Raw genomic sequence first — 24,286 nt, 5'->3', positions numbered from 1 at the left:
TTGCAAGTACACGTGAAGGCTTTTTCTTTTTGGTAATAGTCAGGAATTATCTCCATCCAAAAACCTTATTTCAAAATCTGCTTTCCCTCATATGAAGTTTTAAAATATGAAGTCTGAGCATTACTCTTAAGTGCTAATAGTGTGGAAGTTCCAGCTGTACTATGCCCCAAAAGAAAGCACAGTGAGAATATAGCATTGGTTCCGACATACTACATACCAGAAATCAAGAATACATACTCAGGCCTGTATATCGGCAGCCAGTAAACTAATCTTCCTCCCATCACCAGATATTCTGCCGCAAACTTCAATAGGTCAAAAAAGATGTCACTTAGATGATAATTGGATGAAACGAAGATGTGATTTTCTGTGCTAAACAAAAAATTTACAAGTGTAAACATAAAAGCACAGGTAAAACCTGCATTTTTAATTGGGGAAAAAAAAAAAACCAACCTAAACAAAAAACCCCAAACAGCACTATTTGAGATTTGCAAAACTACCTAGAACAATCCAGGAGTACAACTTCTAACTATGAGGAATATGACTTCCCAAATTCCCCTACTGGCTCTTTAGAGTATCATCTTTAGCACTTGTGGAAGTCAAAGAATCACAAGCACGTTGGGAATAGTTATTTTGCACAGCATCTTTCCTAAGGGCAATTTAGAGTAAAATGCAGAAGACAAGGAAGGCAGTGGAGAAGCCATGTGTTATCTCTGAAGAGAAAGGAGCAGTGGAAATCCGAGAGAAAAGATAAGGTAAAAGAGATAATCAATTTTAGACTGATTTTGCAGCTCGCAGGAACTGAAAAGAACTTTCTGAGAATAGGAAACACAAGGTAATGGTGGCTCACAGAGACGAGAAATAGGATTCGAAATCTGAACACCTGCAAATAACAAGCAGGGAGAACAAAAATGAGAGGATTTCAGAAAGTGACATACTAGTTTTGCAAACAGAACAAAAAGGGCTTTTCTTCTTTAATTATTATTACTATCTTTTTTTTTTCTAACTGCTGACAGCCAACCAAGAAATAATAAAGATTCTAAAACTATGACTGGGTTTCCATTGAGACATTTATATTCTACAACAGACAAGACAGCTTACTTACCTTCTTTCAGCTGACTTAACCGTTTCCTTTTGTGAACCTGTTCTGCGAGTAGCTTCTCTGATACCATATGGTGCTGTATAAAGCAAATGCATAATGCAGAGATGAGAACCTCACCCTTTGGCCGAATAACATATTATTATATTATACATACACAACAACGCACAAACTATGGCTTATACAAAGTTAAAAGAAAGAAAAGCTTTTACAAAGTAAAAGTCAGTAAGGGTAATTTCTTCAAGATCTATTAAAAGTTTCTTGCTCCAAGAGGTTACTTTAAAACTATTTCAAAGAAAGCCCTTCAGCTGTAAGAGGCTTCTAGCAGCCTAGACGTTTGCTACACTACAAAGGACAATGCTTTTCTGTTTTGTTCATTAAAAGATATTCCTTACATTTCCAACATGTGACAAATAATCCCATCCTCTTTTGTTTGACAGACACAAACATCTCCCCTATAGTACTTAGATAACCTCCTTCAAAATGAAATTGTATATATTGGAATTTCTTGCCAACACATTCAGCAAATGGCAGTTCTCACACAGACAGACAAGAGCCAGAAATGGCTTTTTCTCATACATTTTTGCACATTTCTATTAGCATAACATACTTATTTCACGTTCAACACATTTGTTTTTGTGAGACTTGTTTCAGCATCATGGAAGCACCGATATCACTTTTGTAAATGCAGAAGTTGTGACACAATTTGCAAACTCAGTTCTATTTGCCAAACAGGCGAAATAAAAATTAGCAGGCAACCCACAAAGAAAAGTCCTACTCCTATTCCTAATTAATATGAATGTGTCATCGTAAGAGCCAGCACTAGAGATCAGAAATTGCTGTATCAAGGTCTTTTATTTATTCCCTTAGCCTCTACTCCCTCTCATGCATGACAAATAGTGTTAAGTATATAGGTTTCTAAAAAAGCGGAGGATCCTTTCAAACCTTTTAGTAGTTAAGTGCTTTTAGTAGTTAAGTGTATCAGAAATACATTAAAATTTCTCTTTGGAAGCATTCCAATACGCACTTAACATAAGTCTCCAGAAGTCCATCAGAGATCCATGGCAGACTCCAGTGTATTGCAGATCATGGACCATTCTGACAAGCAGTCTCTGTGCATCAATAAGGTTATACCTTTACTGAATGAGGCTTCTTCGAAGGATGATTTTCAGCCACATTCATTTCTACTGGCAAACATAATATTCTCTCCATGGAAGAAAGTATTATCGCCAGCTTTGTTACACATTTATAACTATCCTTAAAATAAACACAGAGATGTCAAATCCAGATCCAATTTCCACAGTGTTGCTCTCAAGGGTCATCCTTTGTAATATGGAAACTGCAGATCTGAGCACTCATCAAGACATTAAATCAATGTACATAGGCATAGACATAGGCAATAATCTTTTAGTCATTGTTATTAGGCAACAAAAAGCATTAACAAACTTACGATCTGTAATGATTGCATCAAACAGCATCCCTTTTCGCCATATGGATCTTGAAGAATCAGAAACTAGTGCATCAAGGTAATATTTCTCTAAACCATACTGGCGGAGATTAGCTCTGATATTTTCATCTGGCCCTCTCCATTTCTGGTTCTTTCTGCTTGCCTTGCCTGGGGGGAGTGGGGTATGGAACGGAAAAAATACTCAACAACAAACTATTTCATAGGAAAAGCTTAATATTTATTTTAAAAGAAAAGAATTAAATGTCACATACAAAACCAGAGTTTATTTCCTGCCTTATTCTACTCACTGTCACAAGTATTTGCAATAAACTTTACAAGTAGCAAGGAATAATGAAAATACATGAGAAAAGTTTTGCTGCACCATCTGCATAGGGTGTCACAGAACCCATTTATAAAAATGTTGGTTTGTAAGATGTCCTCACTATCCATCAGTCATAATCCTGTCCAATAAGTCAGATATAATTTGCACAGCAGTTTTTCAGAGAAGAATGGGACTAGATTTCCTGGGTTAGGTTACGAGAAGCTTCGTACTTCACACACTAAGAAAGCACACAGCTGTTGTAATCATTACTCAGAGCTTTGTTTTCGTTTTCATTATTCCTTTTATTAAATATTTCCTGCTTAAAAAATAAGAGAATAGCTTGGCTAGGATACATGTACATTGGTCAATAAAAATAAGCATGACCAAATAAATCCTGTGAAGATTAATGTTGCTTTAAAATCCATTAAGTATCAGCCACTACCATCAGTATTCTTAAATTCCAGAGTGTAAGATTTCAGTGGCTTAGAAATATGTAACATACCTAATCCATGGATTGTGTTGTAATCTATATCAGTACCACACACATATGCTCCAAAGTGTGCTGAGGAGATTAGAAGTCCACCTATAAAGGGGAGAAAAGGGGAAAAGTATAAATTGCTATCATAAATGTTATCTGTGTTAGGATTTTTTGCTCAGGAACATCAGCAGTTTACACCAGTAGCATACTAGACCCAAAGCTAGACCCAAGGAAAAAAAAAAGGAAGAAAGAAAAAAGAATTAAAACTACCAACCAGTTAGAATCACTACACAACTATAATCAGAGATAATAACACTAAGTCTCGTCTGCTATACCTGATCTTCCTTATCTTGCTATGCCCTATGTCACTCCTTATCTCTGGAGACTGTTCTTAGGAGTTTGTTTATGGTTTTCTGTATTTCAAGGCAATAAGATCTTTTAATCATTACATGATCCAAAACTTTTAATTCTACTTTGCAAGCAGCAGAATTTCAAATTGTTGGCAAACAATTTGAAAAATCGCCACCAAACGAATGGCAATTCTACCGTGTCTGTTCTCAAAGTCAGTCTCCTTAACTCTGTCTAAAATCAAACTTGTTGTGTAATGTGGCCATTCCCTGAGTAATAAGCAATGGTCAAGAACCTCGTAAATGTCAATATCTCCAATGTAAACAGCAATATCAAAAAAGTTTCTGCAACTGTTTTGCAGTGTGAAAGCTATACACAAACGCATTTTTTCTATGAGTATGCCACCTATTTTGTCACTACATTTATTAGCGTACTCATCCTGCAATAAAGCTAATTTTTTAATCACTATTATTGGGATCTACTTTCCTAATTAAAAACAAAAAACAAACTACCAAAAAACCATGTGTGATTTCCCCTGGAAACTGGGCAATGGTTCAATAGCCCACAGAAAAGAACAAATGACATTATCTCCTTAACAGCTTGCAAATGAAAAAAAGGACAGACAGCAGAAGATTACCAAAGAGCTGTGTTGTCGAGTTGTTAATAAGGAGGTATGTAGCTAAAAGAATGGTTTAAAACAGAACAGTGACTGAGAACAAGGCTGTGAACCCCACACTACTGATGTCAACTGCTTATAAACAGTCCTGCTGAAACAAAGGGGACGATTGCTGCAGGATGAGAGCTGACCAGCACAGGGAACAACGCGCCAGCTGGCTGTGCGGGTGACACCAGTTCTCCCATTCACCGGCAGCGTGGAGAGGAGCGCCTCAGGTGGTTGCATTGCCCCGTGCCACCCACTCAGCACCAACAAATCCCTAACACGCCCTGTGTGCACAGGCTAAAGATCCCATCTCAAGGCACTAGAAAACTCCTACACCGTACGCTACTGAACTCTACCAAAACTGAAGGTGAGGGAGAAAGAAAAAAAAAAAAATCCTCTGCTTTTTCTTGTGAAATGGATCAGGGAAAAGCAAGGTTACTCACCCCAGAGGAGTCACCCATTTCCCTTCTCGGCTGCAATCCCTCAGAACAGATGGGCAGTACCTCCAGAGGGTCAAGACAAATTTAGCTAGCCCTGACCCCAAGTATGGCATACCACCCAGTCCTATAAAAAAAGTAAGAAGAAAGTACTTTGCCCATCTAAGAATGTTTTTAATCACAGGGAAAAAAAAGTTAGGAAAACATGAACTTACAGCTTTTAATAAATCTCAGCTGGTACTAGTTCAATTGTGTTCACACAGAAGGTGCATGAATACTTAAATACTCTAATATGGCCAGCCCTTTGACCTACTATATCAAACAGATGTATACAAAGGGTTAATCAAAGAATCATTGCATCCCCTGATGACTATTAGCAGAATGATGATGGCACAGAACTTCAAGCCTTTCTATCGTAACGTATTTCCCCCATCTCTTCAGCACAGATGAGGGTCTGGTCATACCACCATCCTCCAGGATGTTAAAGAAAAAATTCCTGTCATTTGCAATTATGCAGTATCAGGAATAGGCAAAGGGAAAGTGGGGACAAACATCGTCCAAAGGTACAAACAATAAGCTTACTGAGACAACCAGAACAGATTGTCGAGGAGGAAGTACAAAGTATTCAGGTAAAAGACTTGATTTATTCTTCCAGAAACCTCCAGGCTTCCTTCTACCCAACACTGAGGAAAGAATATCTAAACAGTTTATGGAAGTTATATTTCAGAACTCAAAAACAATCGCGGCCATTCCAATTCTGCTTTACAAAAAGGGAATCAAGTCTCCTAAACCAGCCTGGTCAAAAGCACTTTTCATTCCAAGGACAAATTCCAATTGCCCACTCTTACACCAATGTGGAAGACTTGTGAATTGGCTCATCCAGCAAAAAGAGTTTGTTTCCAACAAGCAAACACCATTTTGCAGGGCCGTTCCAATTTGGTACTATTTACCTTTTCAGCGTAAAATACAGGAAGAAACCAAGCCAGGTATTAAAGTTGCACCAATAAAGAAATCTGAACTGCAGTTTCTTCAAAGTACTCCTCAAATCTTGAATGTATGTTCTTTCCAAACCCATCAGCTCAAACCCACTGCATCTCTCAACTCTGAGCTACCTCCCAAAATTCCAGTGGCAGGGCACTGTTGCACTGACAATCTTGAAAATCCTCTAAAGGACCTCAAGAGATTATTGAAATTCCTGGGTTTTACTCACCAAAAGTAGGTGCAAAAGCCATAAATACACTTTACTGACAAAAATACTGGGCGGCCACCCAGTACCTCCGGTGTCCCTATGTACCTTTAATCTCCAGCCTGTATATTACAGCTGGCTAGTGCAATAAAGCCACAAAAATTGCAATTCAAATCATTAGGCAATTTGGGGAGAACTTTGTATATGTTACGCTTTTGAACTGAAACACGACTTAACATTTATCTTGACTTTGTATAGCTTCGCCACTTCTATGAGATTCTTCTTCCTCTAACTTTACCCTTCCTTTTTTTTTCTCTTCAATTTTCACTCCCAAGAGAATGAATGCTCTCAGAGAATTTTTTGTGATTTAGGTTTAGCAGATTTTTGTAAAAAGACACAAAGCCATAGACACTGAAATGAAACAAACTGCTTAGAGATGAAGTAGAGGAATTTCCTCAACCTTTCAAAGAGTACTACCCATCTGCAAGGAACCCAAGCACAAGGAAGAGGAGGAAATTTTATAAGACATTATTATGTACACAAAAAAATCAGGTCATATATGACAAAAATTTAAGACAAAAACATTCAGTTCACTGAAGTTTTGTGTTTCTGAAAATACCATATCCCTGGTCTGTTTTCCCTGGTACAGAGAAGCCACATGCTAATACGAATTTCTCCTACTAGTGACCCTGTAGTGTTGTCTTCTCTCTCCCTAACTTCTCTGCAGTGATTTCTGCAGTGAATTCTCTTCATCCTCCCATTAATGTAAGTATTTTTAATTGTATGCGTCTCACACATGGTCTTCCTGATCAAAGTCCAGCAAAATCCAGGTCAGAAACACAGCCTTTGTTATGTTTTTGAAGAAACTACTATAGGTAGCTTAACACAATATACTCTTGTATGATTAAATGGCACAACATGACACAATAGATCTTATATTTCTCCTACAAAACAGCTGAGTTTCCCTTAGGTAAAAAGTACTTCTATGCCACGCAAAGTAATATGTGGAATAAAAGCTCCCCCTCCTGGCTTAACTAAGAAAAGTTCAGCTGGAGGCAAATGCATGGTGTGAACAATATTATCCTGAAGACAAGACGTGATGGTACAAGGAACTGATCACTATTGAATGCTATGACCTAACTATTGCTATGTTGCGTTATATGCCCAGAAGTGCCCTCAGCACTCCTCTAAATAGCCACCTCCAAAAATGCCGCTCCTTGTAACATTCTGAAAGTGACTGCAGGGAGTGCTCTAGCCAAATTTCAGTTTAGTCACTTTGGATCTTAAGCAGTCCATGACACGCGTGAACTGGTGTTTAAGCCACGTTACATAAAATAATGCAGGGAAGATAGTCTTGCCAAAACTGTAAAATAAACTGTTTACATCTTCTGAGGCTAGTCTCCTTCCCCCAAATCCCTCTCAAGTTAACAAAACATTCATTTTGTAATCACCATATCATCTCAAATCTCAGTCGAGCACCAGAAGCCGCTGCACCAGGTAAAAGTGTGGTGCGAGCAGTAACACCATCTCCTAGTTTTTCCCGCCAGTAGAAAAAAAAAAAATATACCTGTTCCAACAAATGGATCATATACAACATCATTGGGTTTTACTCTCCCATGGTTTGCCATAATGAAAGACAGGCAGGCATCCATGCTAGTATTTCCAATAAAGTGTCTCTTTTTTACACTGTAGGACTCGATAAGTTCTCTTTGGCCATCTGCAATCTGTTGAAACATTTAAAATCACTGTTGGGTCTTAGATACAAGATATAAGCAGACAAGCTAACAGACTTGCTTAAGTGACACCATCCAACAAACAGATAACTTCATTTCATAACACATCACTTTGCTTTCTGCCATCTGAAAATATGACAGACTTATTTCCAAGCAACGGATATCCTGGTTCAACACCTAGATAAATTCTTCAAAACAGAGGTCAAAAATATACAAGCAATTTAGTGGGAAAATTCTTCTGAAGAAATAAGAATTAGAGCAACTTTGCTATTATTCTAGGTATCAGAAAAACAATTCCTGGCAATTCAGAGTTAAAAGAATTTCAAAATGATGAGGACTAGAAATGCATGTTAACACGTGCGTGCACATACACACAGAATTTCCATCTTTGCTGGCTTTTCTGTCGTGCTCAAAATCGAAAATTAGGATAGCGTTGACAGATCAGAATTTACTGGAAAAACAAAGACCAAATGCTAACATTTGTACATCAGACTTCCAAAATATGTTGCAGAGGACCAAAGCAGTCTGGAAGAAAACATCTTCAAAAGCTCTTCCAACACTATCCCCCAGCTCTGGTCAACATCAGTCTTATTGGGTAAACAAAATACATTTGCCTATTTTTTTTCAGGTTGGTTTACTCGTTTTTAAACACTTCAGGAATCCAGCACAGATGGGACAACAGCTGCAATGTTTTGCAGTATTGCCACAACCCAGGGTGTTTTCACAATAATCACAGGCATGGAGAATATTCACAGGTGCTAACAGATCACGTGGATCTCTAACTTCTCTGTGCACAGCCCCTGACCATAGCTGTTCAACCTCAGCAGTGGTTCTCCTTCCTTCCAGCTGCCCTTGACCCAAGGACATTGCAAGCACATATTCCCATCAGTGGTTGGTGTCATTCTGGAAGATGTCCTTTGGGGAGCCACTTTTTCCTCACAAGAAATAAAAGACCAGATCAGATTTCCTCAGGATATCCTAATAATACAGCAGGTTTGGAGTGCATACACCCAACAGGCAAGAAAGTTTGTGGTAAAGACCTCGGAAGACAGTTTTTGAACGTGGTTCCTACTGTACAGCACTGCACTGTCAGTGTCCCCCCAGGCAAGCATCCACCTGTGGGCTGGACCCGCTGGTGTTCAAAGCCTCAGGGATCAGCCTGCACCTTCCTGTCAAGGTGCCTGTCAGGACCTCTTGAAGCACTTACAGAATGCTCCAGCGGGGCTGATGAAACTCAGCGAGGCTGCAAGCCACCTAAAGTTCCTGTAAACCTTTCTTCGCGTTTGAAACAAGCTGCTGGTGCTTTTAGCTCCATCTGGGCCCACGATAATACAATACACCACCACAGCTGGGCAGTCTCACTGCTGTGTTGTGCTCCCTCAGTGGAAGGCAAGATAAGGTACGTTCCCAGATACAACTTCAATTTTTTCCTCCTCTGAATTGTTCAATTAAGCTACTTTTTCCTAGATACAACTTCAATTTTTTCCTCCTTTGATTGCTCAATTAAGCTACTTTTTCCTAGTCACAATAAGGACTTTCAAGACTTGCATCAGTGTATTATGCAGTGACAGATTCAGCCATAATTATATTGTCTGCTTCCATTAAAACCCAACACAATTTTTTACACTTAAATTGAAGAACACTTTCCTGAAAATACAAGCTCATAAGAACTGAAGCAAGCGTACTCACGCACCCATCTACCAAAATACAGATGAAAGGGCTCTTCTGGAACATTATTAGGATCCATTCCATAATCTTCCAAAATCCAGAAGATGTGTTCTGGCTTCTTTAAATTTACTTTTCCTTTGAATGGCAGAAATTCAAGGGCCTATACAATAAAGAAAAAGAGTCAAAAATAACAGGGTCAAGTTTTTGAAATATGCACCCCACAAAAAAAAATAAAAAAGAAAAAAACAAACCAAAAATCAAACCACAGTTCCACTTGTGAGAAATGATAGATGAGTACTAAAAGTATATTCTCAATTTTCTCTGGATTTTTGAAATGCCTTTCTTGTGAATAAAGATAGCTCAAATGATTAAGGATTAGAAATCAGGAACAACAACATTTTTTATTAACTGAACAGAACCCAACTTTAGAGGAAATGAACTGTGCATATTAATTATGCAATTTTCAAGTTATAAAAACAACACTGATGATGAACAATGGGATTTAAAATTTCAGTGATGTGCAGCTACACTGATTTACATACTCAGCATTATTTCATGGACACAAAAAGTGAACAAACATGAAAGGGTAGCTACTATTAATACAGATAATTTCAGTCTCTGTAAATGAAGTAAATGGGATAAAGAGCTGCTAAAAATAGAATGTGAAAGAGCAAAAATTAACAGTAATTTAGAAAAATTTCCTAATTAAAATACTGATATAGTTACGAGGAGAGCACAAGTGCAGACAAGAGCATAAGGACAGAACGGGAAATCAGCACACAATACACAGCTTGCAACTGAAGCCACCAGGCCGGCTTGTTCCACGTTCTGCAACAATAAATGCCTAACATGGAGATCAAGCAACAGATTTTCTAAAAATCTAGCACCTAACTCTAGCCATTTGAATCTTATAGGCTTGGGCAATAAGCTTCAGTCTCCCCCGCACACTGGGCTGAAATCAGCACTGATATTTGTTTGTCTTTGCATATGCCTTACATGGTCTGTTTAGAAAAAAAAATACAAAGTCATGAATTTTGAGGAGAATGTTAATTCAGACACAAAGATCTCATTTAGACCTGATAAGATCTTCAGGAAACCCAAACTTAAATACACTCTAGACAACACTGATAGCATGCAACAAGAACAACGTGAATAGATTAAATTAAACGTCAAAGTTTTCTTAAACATCTACTTACATCTATCTTTTTTATTTTCTGTGCTTGGGTCAGTGTTTTATTAAACGTATGAATATGTACTTTGTAAGTAGAGTCTGACTGTAGATATGGAAGCTGAAAAAAAGGCAAAGACACTTTCATTAGTATAGCTGCAGTGCTATTCAGTGAGATTAGAAACCAAATTATCCAGATTCTTTATATGTATACCATCTTGTCCATTGGATAGTTCTTCAAGGATGCATAGAGCTCCCCCGCAGATCTTCCATGACCCCACAGTTCAAATATAGACCTGAAATTACAAAGTTTCTTTAGAGTGCAGTCATATAGGGGGGAAAAAAATGCCTTGCAGGTACTTACTCCTTTTAACCTCTTGGTCAATGTATTTAGGCTTTGCTTTATGAAGTATCGAAGTGTGTTATTTAACTCTTGGCACACGCTTAAGTTTTGTTCTTAACAGGTACACACTTATTTTTAATCCTAAACTGGTATTTCAATGAAGCTTTTTTGTTTGGTAACATACACTAAAAGGTAAATATCAGTCTTAGTATCCTTGGATATCACCAGACCTTTTTCTGGCACACAGTGATGCTAGCAAATGAGCCAAAATTCAGTCGTACTTATCAATTTGATGGGGTAAGCAAAGGCTGAAAAAGGTCAAGAACAGACTTTCAAAGTGTTACGCTACCCTGGAGTAAAACAAATCGTGAAACTGTAATATGCTACATATAATGACATCATCAAAGGTTCTATGCCATTTTAAGATGTGGTTAATGATGTCTGATATTTTCAGATGTTTAAACACTATGCTGTCTTACACTTTTCTTGTTTTGTTTCCATATTGCTGGCTTTAAGAAAAGCAATGCCTTGGAACACGAGATAACTGATGCTACTGTAATGAAGGCACAACACCGCATCATAGACCTTTCCCCCAGCATTCAAATATCCCAACCGAGTGGACTTTCCATATCAAAGAAAAAAATCTTTTTAGTACAGGAATCCTAGTGTCACTGCATATATTGTTAGACACTCTTATACGCATTTGCAACACACCATAAACACAGTCTTTAAGGATTAGCAGTGCCATGCAGTACCTTTTCAAAGATGACTCCTGAAAGAAAATCTTCAAAATGTTCACTCAAGCAAAAATAGAAGAGAACTACATTTTACTAAGTGACAATAGCAGATACCAAGGCCCAGTGGTAAGCCACTTCGTAAAGTATTCCTTTCCTGGATAAATTATTTAAGGCTACATTTCTAATCTGCATTTACCCTGAAAAAAAAGTACATCCTTCACAGTGCCTAATTTTTTCCTAAAGCATCTGTTTCTATCTACTATGAGAATTTAAACTGTATTTCTAGATGGAGCAATGGAAATGCTCGCAGCATAGGTTGTGCTAGAGAGAACCGAATATTCATCTTTGAATTTCAGTCAACTGTTGGAGAAGCTTTGTATGCATGGGGTTTCTTTAGGCAAAAGTGTACAACCCAAGTCATTGTAGGTAAAACTGAATACCTGACACAAGAAGCACTCAACAGGGACCATGCAACGCTCTGCAGAGGCGCCCAAACAAACCCTGAACAGGGCAGCACAGACACCCCAAATGTAGTATGGTCAGAGCGCCATAGCACAGCTATGCCACTTCTCATCCTGAACCCTATCTCCAAGGTATCTCCCAAGCCTCACTGGAAAGCATGTTATGCAGACACCTCTAAAAAGGACCAAAAGCCGCTGGAACAATCATTCTCTGGCACATTCCTGAATTTTCTAGAAGGACCTCTGCTGCAGCAGTCTGGGCTGAGGGCTCAGATACCAGCACTAGGAGGGTGACACAAGGAATCACTACCTTTCCCTTCAAAACTTGATCTTCCGTTTTTATGTATCACTGGTTTTACCTTTTAATTCCACACACATTTTAAAACACGCCACTAAGTGAACATTATTCAAGGCGACAAAAACATCAGTGACACTACAAGACAAGTACCGGTTCTGCAGTGAAGAACACGGTTGCAAGACCCCATGTTGATCGTACACTAAGTAAAGAGGACAGGCATGCTACGTAATCAGTCCTACAGGCTCCAGTAACCCCTCCTCAACACTAGAGGTAATCAGAGACTGTTTATTTTAAGACTCCATACAAAATGAATATTTGCCACAATACAGCAGAACAATTTTCCACTGCCTACATTATCATTTACAAGATTTTTCGCCTCTTACTTTGCACATACTGTCCGTTTCATTAGTCCCCTTGCCATCTCTTCCGAAGGAATATTGAGAATCCAAAATGGAGACTGAAATAAAGAGAAAATAAGTGATGCAAATACTTAGCTGGAGGATGTCCCATGAATTACACAAATACACAGTTCTGTTCTATAAAAACAGAACATGCATGCTGAAGACTAAAAAAAAAAAAAAAAAAAAAATCTGTTAACTGTACAGAGAACATGAGGATAAAACATTTCATTTGAGGTAAAACTGTATACTCAGCTTGAATGTCTGAGGGATTTTATTAAGTATTTCATTTTCCCACCATATCTTTGACTTGGTAAAATATTACTTTTTTTTATGCTTCTCTAGATTATTCATTCTCTAAAGACTCAAAACACCTCGTTACACACAAGTAGTAACTAAAACCCAGTTACGTTCTCTCACTAAGCATTGAGACCAGATTCATACAGCTTCCTAGCTTCACTCTTCCAGATAAGCTGTCTCATTGACTTAGAGGCAAACGCCAAATTCAAACTGCTGCTGAATGTTTTCATGGTTCGGCTATTCTGAAAAGAAAGGAGAGCCTCCCAGCAGATGGCACTTCTCTTTTCACACTGTTAAATGAAGACATCCTGAGGTGCATTTTGTGTGTCTTTTACTCAGTTCTGAGTCTCTACTGAAATTTAGAATTGCTCGGTTTTGGAAGATTCCTTATTTTCCAAAGGAACTTCAAAATTTATTCAGCTACCCACATTCAATAAAAATACTACGAAGAACATACTTGTATACCATACATGCACTCAAGTAAAATATTTGGTCCTCACTTACATTTACACGAATTTCCTGCTCACCACTGAATTGTCCACCATAAAGAGAGAGCAAAGATGTTATTTCCTAAAATGAAAACATAAAGGTCAGGCTTTAGGAGCATTAACTAATGTTGTTGGTTTTTTTTTTTTAAAAAAAAAAAGAGCAGATTTTTGTAAATTGACAATTTCAGAGACAGAGCCACACACCATAAATTCTGTCACAGACTGTGACCTCCATAGGGATTATGAACAAAATCTTAGAGATGGCAACAGAAGAAAGAATGGCATTTACTACCGACTTACTGTGGGAACCGACAACGAAACATTCAGAGTAACTGTGTGGATAGGGCAGAGGCTCACAATTAAATTCAGCTTGTATAAAAACCAGCTTTCTCAGAGTTCAGTTGCCAAAGAACGAGCTATGAATAGTTTATGAAATGTACAGTGTACAACAAGACCAAGTTAGGCAAATTTCAGTAATCAAATCCCACTATTTTGCATTTTTCTATTCCTCTTTCATTGAAATCTTTACTGTTCAATCCTAGGCTCTCACAACAATATTCCTCTTACAACATTATTCTATCTATTCTTAAAATATTTTTCTGACTAATTCACGTAAAAGCAATACCTCACTAGTAACACTCTGACCCAGGGCCGGGCCCAGCGCTGAGCATCAATCCCTTCTCCGTCACCTCTCTGCTTTACAGGTATCTCAATCATTTTCTTCAGTAGGTGTCTTTTCCAGAGTAAACTAAATCAGAGGCTGTAAACTGAACACAGAAAACAGGAAATCTCCAAGAAATGAGGTACCAAGTAGTAGGTAAAAAACCACCCACTAAAAAGATTTCTGAACTGACGTGAGAGGTAAACATTGGGGATGTTCTCAGCCCCTTCGCTAGAAATGACACGCTGCAGCCTCTGAAATGACACGCTGCAGCCTCTGAAATGACACGCTGCAGCCTCTGAACGTTACTGGCAAAAGAACACGGAAGCAAATTTTTTTATTGGCTTAGATTTGAACCGAGTGGGTAAATAAAGAGATTACCATGAAGTATCCAACAAATGGAGGAAAAGAAAACCCCTACATAACACTAGCACATGGCTTTAGTGGGACATTACCCCATTCATTTCCATCTTTCCATCTGCGTAGAAAGGATGTAAGAAACGCTGGAAAAAACAGGGATTTTGCTCCAGGAGAATAAAAGTTTATGCATAACTATTTCATTGTATGGTCCTGGGACAACAAAAGCACCTGAGAATTTACACATGAATCGGTGGCATCTCCACATCGGTGGCATCTCCACATGGGGTAATATTAGCTACAGGAAAGTGACAAGAATGAGAAGCGGAGAAAATATGGCCTGTGAGGAAAGGCTTGGAGAGAAACGCGATCATGACCTCTACACATGCTAAAAGTTGCTGTGATAAAGGAAGGTAATAACCTGTTTTCGACGTTTACTACAGAGGAGACAAGAGCAGCGGGTTCAGTTCACAGCAGTGCTCTGTATGAGAGGTTGGGAAGATCCTTCCAAGAGTAAAGACAGTAAAGCACTGGAACAGATCTGCCTGAAGATATTGTTAAGAAAATATTTGACATGCATCTATCTGTCCATTAGAGACACCCTGCACTGGAAAACAGGATGCCTGATGTCACCCCTCAGTATCTGACCTGACCAAAGAGAGATCCCTGACTACTGAGCACAACTTATCGACTAAGAAACACGAAACACAGAACTTTTTTCTACAGACACTTAACAACAAATGTGGACTTCAACAAACACCTTCAGCTGTTGTGATCCAGCACCACCACCAGAAGAAAAGCACTCCTCTCCTACCCCATATGCAGATGTGGTAGAGATGGAGATCAGGCAGCTGATCTGGCTGAAAAATCTGTCCTTGCTTGTTTCATTACGTTTTCAGACAAATCAGGTCCCTAACACAGCTCATCACAAAGCCGAACAGATGGCTGAGCAGTCACCAGAGTACAAGAAAAGGGAAATGGAACTGCTTTCTTCAGCAGCTGTATCAACCAAGTGCAACTACAACCTTGGTGAAAAAAGAAAGACTTTCTACGTTACATATATATTGTCTTTTTTTTTTTTACTTCATCTGATGACTTTGCCTAAAGAAAAATTGGGTTGATCACAAATAAATAAATTCATGTTCCAGTTCCCACAAAACAGATAGTAAAAAACAATGCACAAAAGAAAGCCTTAATGAAAACAACTAAAATAAATGATGCAATACACATTAAATATTTTAAAACACGTGTAATGATGACCTACCAATTCTAACAAAATAACTCTGCATTTCAGCACTATTTTAAACAATAACATACTACCCTGGATATCATATTACTAGCTCTTCAAGACAGTGTCTAGAAGAGCACTTAAGGTGTCAAAATTTGCTACAGTGTGTAGTAACTCTGTAAGTCATCATGGGGAAAAAAAAATAATCACAAGTTAAATTTACAAACAAGAGGGTTTTCTTATAAACACGGAAATTGAGTGTATGCTAAACTAGACATTCACCAAGGACCCATAAAAAACACCAGGGACTCAAAGAATACCAGGGACCTTCAGATAAGTTACCATATTTTTTTTTGTAAATTACTTCTGTGAATACCACTTGATAAGATAAAACCAATTTAGTGTCAAGGAACAAACTCTGCACCCAAATTTTGCAACCAACTGGCATAAACGTGTCAATGACAAGCAGACTGCAGTTGTGGTGGCAGGACTCGCTGGCTCCCACACCTGACAGAAGCGGCCCTACTCTCTCTGATCCCGCATCGGCCAGCGCAGCATGAACCCTTCTGACCGCGTGGAAATAAACACTCAGAATTAAAAGCCAAAAGCGAGCAGTCCTCGGTGCCACCGGCGCGACACAGAGGAGGGAGGCTCGCGATGAGGATGCCAGCCAAGGCCTTGGAGACCTCCATTGGATCCCGGCACGCCTGCAGGCCCCAGGACTTCAGAGACGCCCCGTCCTCGCCGCTCCCCGCGTCTTCCTCCAGAAAATGAAGATATCCGCACCCTCCTGCCTCACGCAGCTCCAGGAACACCTGGGACGGGGAGGACCTCGCGTGCCGCCAGGGCAGCACCGACCATTTACGTACCCGCACCACACCGGCGGTCGCAGTTTAAACAGGCTAAGAAGTCACTGAAACAGGAGCTCAGGAACATTTTCATAAACCCGTTTTTCCCTCTAAGTTTCCATTTCTTAGCCGGAGCCCCGGGTACTTTGCTGGCAACCTCTCCCGGCTCCAAAGGCTCTTGAGAGCGGCAAGGAAAGTGCTGCCTTAGAGCCACGGCGAAGAGGCTCTCCACGGAGGCTGGGGGCAGGAGGAGGAAGCCTAGGCCCGCTGCACGGCTGAGGGGAAAAGAGGCAGGCTCGCGCCGGGGGGTGGCTTGCCGCAGGACACGGAGAGCGGCGAGTGAAGGGGCACCGGGCGCCCCCCGCCCCGGCACCCGCGGGCTCTCCCCGCGCCGCGCGGGGCGGGCAGCAGGCGAGGCCCCGCCGGAGCCAGGCCGCCTCCGGGCACACCCGGGGCCGCGCTGCCCGGGGCTGCTCCCGAGGGCGGCGCCTCGCCCGGCCCCCCGCCTCAGCGGGTCGACCCCGCCGGGCCCCCGGCCCCCATCCGCCCCGGCCCCGCGGGGCGCTCACCGGCAGGCGGAACTCGAGGTGCTCCTGCGCCAGCAGCAGCAGGTACCGCTGGAGCGCCGCGGCCGCCAGCGCCATGTCCGGCCATCCCCCGCCTCCCCGGGCCGCATGCGCTGCCGGGCGGGCCCAGCGCTGCGGCGGGAGCGGGAGAGGCGGGAGCGGCGGGAGGAGCCACCGGGAAGGGGGGTGCGTCAAAACGACCCCCCTGCGCCCCGTCTGCGGTGCCGCGCCCCTCCGTAGCGCTGGGTGCGAGCCCTGGCAGCGGCCCCGCTGGCTGAGGGCGTCCGGAGCAGCGGCTGCAGTGCGGGGACAAAGTACTGCTCGCACTCTTAATTAATGAGCGTTTATTTAATCTTCTTCTCACCCTTTTGAAAATTTGTATTTGTGTATGCTTTGTAATGCATGTGCATTATCCAGTAGTAGCTGTACGTAATTGGTAAGTAAGTAACTGTACGTACAGTGGGGACCCGTGCTCACCTGTGTCTTACTGGGCGGGGTGGGAAAGCGGAGGAGGGCGCTGGCCGGGGGCAGCCGGCGGGTTTGGGCCGTGCCCCGGCGGCTGCGCAGCTGCAATCTCGCCTTCCCCCAGCAATAGCCTTCCCTCGCTGGCATCGGTGGAGCGGATCGTGAGATAACGTTAACAATTAACAGACGCCAAGGGAGCCGCGTTCGTTTTTCCGTGGGAAGGAGGCCAGCCCCGGCGACGTGGGTGTAGGAGCAGATAGAGATTCCCGGGAAAGGGGCAGAGATGTGACTATCCAACAAGGGGAAAAAAAAAGGGTTTTGCATTGCAGCTTATATTTTGGTTTATTTTAACATCTAGACTTGATCAGTATAATCCTGTACTCACTGATCTCCCTGTTATGCTGAGCTGAAAGGTTCAGCTTATCCAGATTTCAGTAAGCCTTTTATTGGGACCAGGCCAGCTCAGCACTGAACTCATGTTCTGTATTTTCTGGGCTGATTTTCGGACAGCTTTTTTTCTAGATGGCTAAGATTTTGCTCATGACCTGTGAGCACTTGCACGGGACGTGTTCTTTATGCATCTCCATAATCTCATCCTGCAGCTTCTCCAGTTATCTCTTCCTGCGGTAATCAAAACTGAGGTTTGCTATGAAGCTTTAGCCTTGACGATTGACAAGAAAACAATCTAAATTGAACTGGCATCTAAACATGAACTTTCCTAGAAGAGAAAGAAAAGAGGTAGATGTGGATCAGGCTTGTTCACCTCAGCAGTTGAGTGCTGACACCCAGCAATAAACATGTTGGAGAAATGCTGACAAACCCTGCGAGTGTGAGATTGCTTACAAAGTTTTGGGATTGCTGAAAGAGATTTAGAGGAAGACTGCTTTTATTTTTTCCAATCTGTCTCACTTTAAATTTCTTAACTGTATAGCTTCCATTTTAGAAACTCCTTAGGAGGCGTTATTGGTATTATTGTTTAAGCTTAATCTCTTTGAGACTGGCTTTCTCTTACTTTATGTGCACTACTTTATTTGCAGAGCATTGGTGTCTGTTCTCAGGAGGTGAATACCTCAATTTTCCAGTGATACTGTTTTCTACAGAAGAATTTAACTTATGCCCTCTTTTTTCCTGCTTTTGACTTGAGGATCCATGCAAAATCGCTGGCAGCCTTTATATGCTGCTCAGCATAGTTTGAGAATGTATGTATATTAATAAGTAAGACTTACAGAGTATTTGATCCTGACATAAAGACAAAGTGCTTTTCAGATGCCGTGGTTGTAAACTTAACTTACAGTCCTATACTGCCACTGAGGAGAATCAAGCAGTTTGTTAGCGTGGATTTGGGGAGTCATCTTGCGTCGACAACGTTACATAACTATTTTAGGGAGGGGAGGGAAAGGAAGAACAATTATCCTTTTTAGCCTTCAGGGGAATTTTAAGTACACAAAATGTAATTACTCAAATTGAAATTTATCCAGGAAGCTAGAATTAACCACCCTCCTCTCACAAAAAATATAACAACACGATCATATGATGATCATGAGTTTCAATTTAAAAGTGAGAGATTGTGAATGAAAAGCCATTATTTAATGTGTGCTGCTGTTTATCTTTCTCAGTTCTCTTTCGCAGCCGTTGTGTTGCCATCTTCTGCTCACCCCATGCACGCTTCTAGACACAACAGCAACACAAGTTTCGTTGACCGTGACTTGCGCGTTCTGCTGGGGCGTTCAGGGAGCTCTGTCGCTCCTCATGGGCTTCACGTGCAGCAGCATCAACATGTATATATGGGCAAATACCCATGAAACCTTACTTAAAAATAAACAGCAATGCTTTTAAAATATAGAAATGCCTAATCTATAATTGAATTATTAAATTGTTCAGAATTTGCATTTCTGTCCATTTCCCCATAGAAAAGCCAGCATTAACCCTCTGTTTTATCTCCAAATGTCTGTAAGAAAAGATTCAGCTCTACTAATATGCTATATGGAAACTCTAGTTTGTGTATTTCAACAGGTACGATCCAGCAAAGACGTGGTTATAACACAGTCAGATCTCAATAGGTGTATAAAAGTCTGTCCCTAACTCATCAAAATAATTACATACTGCACAGATAGTCCGTCATCTAAGAACATGTAATTTATAGGTGGCGGGCAGCCCGCGTACCTAGATGAGCTGGGCAGTTTCACCTCTCGCAGGCAGGCTCCCTTGCCTGCAGCCTGCCTGTAGGTTTTAGCAGGCAGACGTGGCTGTGCAGCGCAGCCTTTTAAGGGAGAACGATCTATTCTGGTTTTGTCTTCTTTGCTAAATAGGGCGTTGCAGACGGTGCCACACTCGCCAACAGGATTTCTACTTCTCTTTTCAGCGCCTGGTGAGGAAAATCCCCCTGCTTCCACCGCGTATCGGCGTGTCAGCTCCAGATAATGTTTTCTGTGCGAAGAACTACCGCAGTCTGCGGGCACCCCGTCGGCACAGCCTGGGTTTGTCCACCTTTAATCAGTGTGCAGGCGGGAGGAAGGCTGCCCACCCCTGCGCGTGGGTTGGTGCGCTGCCCCGCGGGGAATGGTTTGCTCCCTCGCCTGTCAGCACGCCTGTGCTGAACAGGTCAGCCAGCGCTGCTGCAGAGGGTTTGGGAAGTCTGCGGGGCTGCCGGGTGTAAGGATAAAGTCCTTTAAAAGGCGTCATTGCACGAAGAGTAAGTATGCACTACGTTTGCGTTGCGCGGAGGCTGCGGGGTGTGTATGGTCGCTGCGGGGTATGTATGGTCGCTGCGGGACGGGTGGTACGCCCTGTAACCTTGTAAGCATAACTTACTGCCCTGTGTTACAAAGGGACTTCCGAATTCCAGCTGAATCACGCTTACTTTCTTCATTGCTGTAGAATTGTAGGTGGACTTTACAAAATCTTCAGATATTCAACGTCTTTTTCGGCAGCCTTGCCTCTCACTCGGGCAAAACTCTTCCAAAAATTACCAGGCTGATTTGTTGTTTTTCCTTCACAGCTGACAGCGCACCCAGGAACGACAGTTACAACCGGTCATTGATTTGTTTCCTGCTTCAGTGCCATAAAACATTTTCAAGAAATGGAAGAAGATAAAGGGCAGAGTGCTAAAACTACCAGTGCGGTGGGTGACTTGAGGAAAAGTTGGCAGACCTGGGCAGAGGATCACATTGAGTATCAGAGAAAGAACCCGTTCAGCAACGACGACAGGCTTGCATCTAAACCGGGGCATACTCAGAGAGGAGATCCTACCTACGGGAGACCCCCTGAAGGGTCTCAGACAGAGCAGAGAGGGAAAGATGCTCACTCACACGTGGGTAAGGAAGTAGAAGAGCTATGCTTGATCATTAGAAGCACTGGAGAGGTGGGAGAAGATGGACATGTGAGTGTGACATTCGGGCAGCTGTTTGAAACGTACGTGACTATTTCCAATAAAGTAGTGGGCATCTTGTTAAGAGCCAGAAAACACGGTCTGGTTCATTTTGAAGGTGAAATGCTTTGGCAAGGAAAAGATGATGACGTGGTCATCACTTTACTAGAATAAGGCTTTGTCATCTGATGAATTCTACTGCGTGGTTCCATTTGGAAAAACGTATCTGGATACCATCTTGAAAGAGGTTTTCATTACAGAATTTCAACTCAGCTACTTACTGGGACATGAGCAGGATGAAAAAATATTTTCTTAAAAATGGTAGAGGTTTGGACAGGAATCACAAATAATCAACTAATCCATCACGCTGCCATTGGATTGTCCTTTTATCCTATCATCCACTACCAAGTATACTGCAGTTCTTCAAATATCTCCGCTGGCTTACTGCTTTAGGTTACTGGAAGTATAAATTACTAACTTGTTAGCATACAACACTGATTCTTGCAGGTTGTGAAATACTCGCTGTGTGTGGGATTTTGATTTGTAAAACATGGAATTGAAAACTTTTATGGGAATTCATATACTTCTTCAAAAAAGGAGCCTGATATATAGAAAAAGTTTAGGTTATTTTCACATGGTGAAACTGAATAAATGGAAGTTATGTTGACTTTCATGAGGTATAGAAAATTCCCGAATTTATGGAAATATCACAGCAAGGATATTTGATGGTTCCTAAATTAGATGCATCTTGCATGTATTTTGGAGAGCTGCACTAGTCCTGGTGTTCAATACTCTATTCTTATCATCATATCTTCTCTAAACCTTCTGTCTCTCTCATTCTTTTCCCTCTTTGTATTTCACACCATTTTTATCTGTTCTATTCTTCTAATGCTGTGTCATACCCTAGAAGATCACAAAGCTCTGCAGCCTTCTTGGTGAATTCAGCTAATATCCCTTCACAGAAAGTAGGGTGCCACAACATAAAGATGTGAAAGACAACTGAAACCGTATGTTGGGGCATGGTGCATTCGTGAGGGGGAAAAAAAAAAAGGCTCTTTCTCTTCTTTCACCAAAATGTAGCAATGTTATTTATGACAAGAGAAGAGTAGAGTTTCTGTAGTGCCAATGCATAAATAAAAGTATAGCGGTGCAGTCCCATACCTCATTTAGCTGAGGCAGAGCTGTGCTTTCAGAGCACAGTTGTGGGTTCTCCCAACTGAGAGAAAAAATGATCAGCTAGTTAAAACGGAGACTGAAAGATGACCGGTAACAATTTCCTTCATGGTTCTTCCAGGGGAACTTTTTCTATGTTTAAAAAAAAAAAGGATTGGTTATATACAATAGTTGTAATAATGCTATTAAAAGTAATCAGGAGCTGTATTTACAATACTTCCCACCAAGAAAACTGTATAATTAGAAATACAAAATTCTATTTTTTACCAGTGCAAGTAAAAGCTTTTACGTGGTGTTGACTACACTACTTGATGGGTCTTTCAAGTACGATATTCTCTTGCCTCAAAAGGATGTTGAAATTTAATATAAATTATGAACTTGATAAAAGCGATAGATTATTTTATGCTGTTTATATAAAAGAATGGTTTTTTTCAAAAAGCCTAAAAGAATGGTTTTTTGTTTTGATGTTTTCATCCAATGGGGATTTGCATCAAAATAAGCCTTTTGACTGGGCAAATAAAAATATGGGTTTCATTATCCCTCTGCCTCCTTTTCCTACTGAAAAGACAATGAAAATAGAAAAAAAGGGGAAGAAGTGAATGTGCTGAAATAAGTATATCTAGGGGACAGGGGAGCCAGATGCAGGTACATCATGGAGGAGGAAACAAAGGATGGGTTTTAATCACCACATAATTTTACCATGTTGGAAATGGGAATATATGCTGCACCAGGCACTGCTGGTGTGTGTTCCCTTAGATTTCAAACCCGCTTCTCTTTCCTAAACAAATCTATGTCTTGCAGCTGAAAACAAGACACATAATTTGTGACCTTAAGATGTTTAAAATGCTTTGTTTTTTGGAAAAGCGTTTCTTGCCCAAATGACATGAGCACACCTCAGTGGATTTCAGCTCCCATCAGCTAAAGCCTGGATACGCATTTTGATTTCAAAACTAATCAAGTTTTTTATAATACGGCTACGGAATGCGGTTTGTTTAATTCTAACAATTTTCAAGTTCAGTCAGTGCTGCTGTAGCACTTGCAGGAAGCAGTATCAGGCTGTTCAAGTGTCGCCAGCTGACTAACAGGATGGTAATATCAGGAAAAATAAAACATTACTAGACATTGTACCAATAATACATTAAAAGACACACGGTTGAGGCAGTGTGTAGCCTGAGCACCTTAAGCTGCAAGTCCAGCTCATGCAAACTTACTAGTTCTTAATTAAGTCTGTCTCAAGTAGTGAAATGACAGGAATCTAGGCTTCCATTGCCATATATGTAGCGAGTGTTAGATACTTATATGGCCTCTGCTGCACTCTCTCCTGCTACTGGTTGGTTTAAATATCACTTGAGTACGTCTATGACAGCTTTAACCACAGCCCTGATCAAAACAGATAGAAGCAGAGTAAGCCCTATTGAAATGGTTCCCACTTTGTAAGCGACTACAAAAAGCTTGTCCTATCATCATATTTTGAATAAAACCAAGGATTATTATCAAAAAGATCATTTACAGAGGAATGGATTTTTTTAAACAATTATAGGGCCAAATTTCCTACCTGCCAGCTTTAGATGAGCATTCTCTAAAGAGTGACTGAAATCTTTCTATATGCCCATGCAATGGATATAAATACCAAAAAGCTGCCAAACTGGGTCGGCACGCAGGTCGACAAATCCAATCTCCCACTTCCAGCAATAGCCAGTATTTCAAAAGAAGTCTAAAAGGTAGGTAATACAATAGGTCAGTTTGTCCCTTGGTACACTCCAGAATAAAAAATTACTCCTGAAGCCTGTATAGTCACGAATGCATCGTGTCTAATGCACATGACTCAATTTAGCTACTAGTTCACAAGTTTTACAAAATTCTGCTTCCTCACCTGTGATGTGGAGATTAGATTAGCATCTACAGAGGAAACAGGAATTTAAAGTTTTCAACAGGCAACTTTTTTGCAATAGGCTCCCATTAGAGTAAATGGAACAGAATTTATTAAATTATTTTAAAAAAAATTGTAGCATGTGAGGTTTTTTAGTATTACAGATTATTTGGAGTAGTAAG

At 40.8% G+C, this 24,286-nt stretch overlaps 1 protein-coding gene across 7 annotated transcripts in view; it reads right to left on the bottom strand.

Moving 5' to 3' along the window:
• Positions 1-17,348, bottom strand: part of TRMT11 (tRNA methyltransferase 11) — a 28,726-nt gene extending 11,378 nt beyond the window's left edge. Inside the window, exons 1-11 of one of the 7 annotated variants that reach the window (XR_012672988.1) lie at positions 17,233-17,348; positions 13,586-13,651; positions 12,767-12,840; positions 10,759-10,840; positions 10,573-10,665; positions 9,402-9,536; positions 7,543-7,699; positions 3,368-3,448; positions 2,547-2,711; positions 1,103-1,175; positions 218-369 (exon numbers count right to left, since the gene is read on the bottom strand). Coding sequence is in view for 5 of the 7 variants with exons in the window: in XM_075145787.1 (XP_075001888.1) it covers positions 238-369; positions 1,103-1,175; positions 2,547-2,711; positions 3,368-3,448; positions 7,543-7,699; positions 9,402-9,536; positions 10,573-10,665; positions 10,759-10,840; positions 12,767-12,840; positions 13,586-13,651; positions 17,233-17,307 (1,133 nt within the window). In the remaining 2 variants the exon portion in view is untranslated. Of the gene's footprint in view, positions 1-217; positions 370-1,102; positions 1,176-2,546; positions 2,712-3,367; positions 3,449-7,542; positions 7,700-9,401; positions 9,793-10,572; positions 10,666-10,758; positions 10,841-12,766; positions 12,841-13,585; positions 13,652-17,232 lie in introns of those variants that run through there. The other 6 variants (XR_012672987.1, XM_075145787.1, XM_075145785.1 and 3 more) reach the window with 6 other exon arrangements.
• Positions 17,349-24,286: the final 6,938 nt, after the last annotated feature.

Source organism: Calonectris borealis, chromosome 3 (genome assembly GCF_964195595.1).
Source record: "Calonectris borealis chromosome 3, bCalBor7.hap1.2, whole genome shotgun sequence".
Taxonomy (NCBI): domain Eukaryota; kingdom Metazoa; phylum Chordata; class Aves; order Procellariiformes; family Procellariidae; genus Calonectris; species Calonectris borealis.
Note: the sequence above shows the minus strand (reverse complement) of the source record. Positions and strands in the feature narration are given on the sequence as shown.